This window comes from Opisthorchis viverrini, assembly GCF_000715545.1.
Source record: "Opisthorchis viverrini unplaced genomic scaffold opera_v5_264, whole genome shotgun sequence".
Lineage (NCBI taxonomy): Eukaryota > Metazoa > Platyhelminthes > Trematoda > Opisthorchiida > Opisthorchiidae > Opisthorchis > Opisthorchis viverrini.
This window is the reverse complement of record NW_008751921.1, coordinates 303371-304978: the sequence shown is the minus strand read 5'-3', so window position 1 is coordinate 304978 and position 1608 is coordinate 303371. Positions and strand designations below refer to the sequence as shown.

The 1608-nt window shown below is 45.5% G+C and overlaps 1 protein-coding gene across 1 annotated transcript in view; it reads right to left on the bottom strand.

Annotated features, from left to right (window-relative positions):
- The window catches only part of T265_09235 (hypothetical protein), a gene marked incomplete at both ends in the record, with an annotated part of 9411 nt that extends 8097 nt beyond the window's left edge, over window positions 1-1314 (bottom strand). The window contains one exon of the mRNA XM_009175260.1: window positions 1258-1314. Within this exon, the coding sequence (XP_009173524.1) occupies window positions 1258-1314 (57 nt within the window). The remainder of the gene's footprint in view (window positions 1-1257) is intronic.
- Window positions 1315-1608: the final 294 nt, after the last annotated feature.

Here is a 1608-nt window from a genome sequence, read left to right as displayed (position 1 = left end):
TATATATAACATCGTGGTAGATTGCTGTCACCGTCAACCGAGTGAGTAAATGAGTCCGGGATGGGGCTGGGCCGACGACACTCTGGAAGTACTCACAACGCACTGATATTGTCATCTCGGCTGGTGATGAAACATCTACAACCAAACTGCCCAGTGATCAGACCAACGACCGAACCAGAAAATCTACTTTTCCTTGAGAGGTGAGGGCAGCAAAATTCTCCCAACGGGGACAGGATACTGCTGCATGCATTTGGTCAGTTTCAACCCTCCCCTAACACAAGCTCCCAGAAAGTCTGCAAGCAAAGTTAGCGACTACCACTTGGTGCAGCACACCGTCCAACGGGGACAGGATACTGCCTAATGCATTTGGTCAGTTTCAACCCTCCCCTAACACAAGCTCCCAGAAAGTCTGCAAGCAAAGTTAGCGACTACCACTTGGTGCGCCAAGCACACCGTAAAAACCTATCACAAGATGACCACACCAGCTGTTTTCTGGGCGAAGGTAAATAGACATTTCTTAACCCAAAAGAAAAATGAGGATCAACCCACATCGTTATTAAACAAGATTTAATTCAGAAGTCTATAGTACAGATCATAGAGTTTAATGGTAGTGTGAGGAGATTTCGGATTTTTGTGGAGAGTTTTTGATGTAATTGAAGTCAATCTATGCTGAAAAGCCGAGAAGTACTGTACAGCTGTTTCACCCTCATCATCAGCAGTGCGCATCTCACGAGATTCCGGAGAGTCTCGATCACCCACCACCTCCCGACCAGCAGTTTGTACAGCTAACCGTTCGGCCACGAGGGGCTGATCGGCTGTGTGATTGACTCGCACTTAGACAGGATATGGCACCGCTCATCCTTCCACTACGGGATATACATCACGCGGTCACAAGTGTTGACTGGCTTGTCGAGCAACGAGCGCTTTAGAACTATTCACTTCTATTCAGGTCTTTTTCTGGTTCTGTCAAGCCTATCCTAAACCTTGCGAGTGCAGTCCGATTTTAAAAATGCAAGTCGCAAAAGATATCTAGCCGGTCGTCAGGTTGTGTCATGGTTAGCCCTTATTCACACGTATGCCAGATGTTGACTCTCTACTCGATGTTAGGTGACCTAATAGTGAGACACTGAGTTCAACTATCCAGAAATTTACAAGCTAGAAGTAAGCGGCATGGAACAGGAATCTCATGATTTGGCGAATAAAACTGAAAAAGTTGTTCACTGTGTATATGCAATACAAGGTGTGGTGGGCACTCACCAGACTGGGCATCACCGTAGCTTGTGGCTGACCAGGAACTTGGCCTTCCAAAATCATGTTTCTGTACTTATTGTGGTTGGTCAGATATGCAATCTTCGCGTTGTTTGAAGCTGTCGGGAAATATAATGCGACGGGATTTCATCACTTGTGGTTCTCTCTTAATGGATCAACAGCAAGAAGTTATATTTGTGCCTGCATGTCAAAATTTACACTGGTGATCATCGAGGGTTTACATTCATGTACTGTTTGCGGACCAACTTGACACACTATTGTCCAAGTTACAACGCTTGAAACTAATCGAATGCTAAAGAACACCATATGTAAGTGGTGGCCGGCATACAAAGTCTTTGA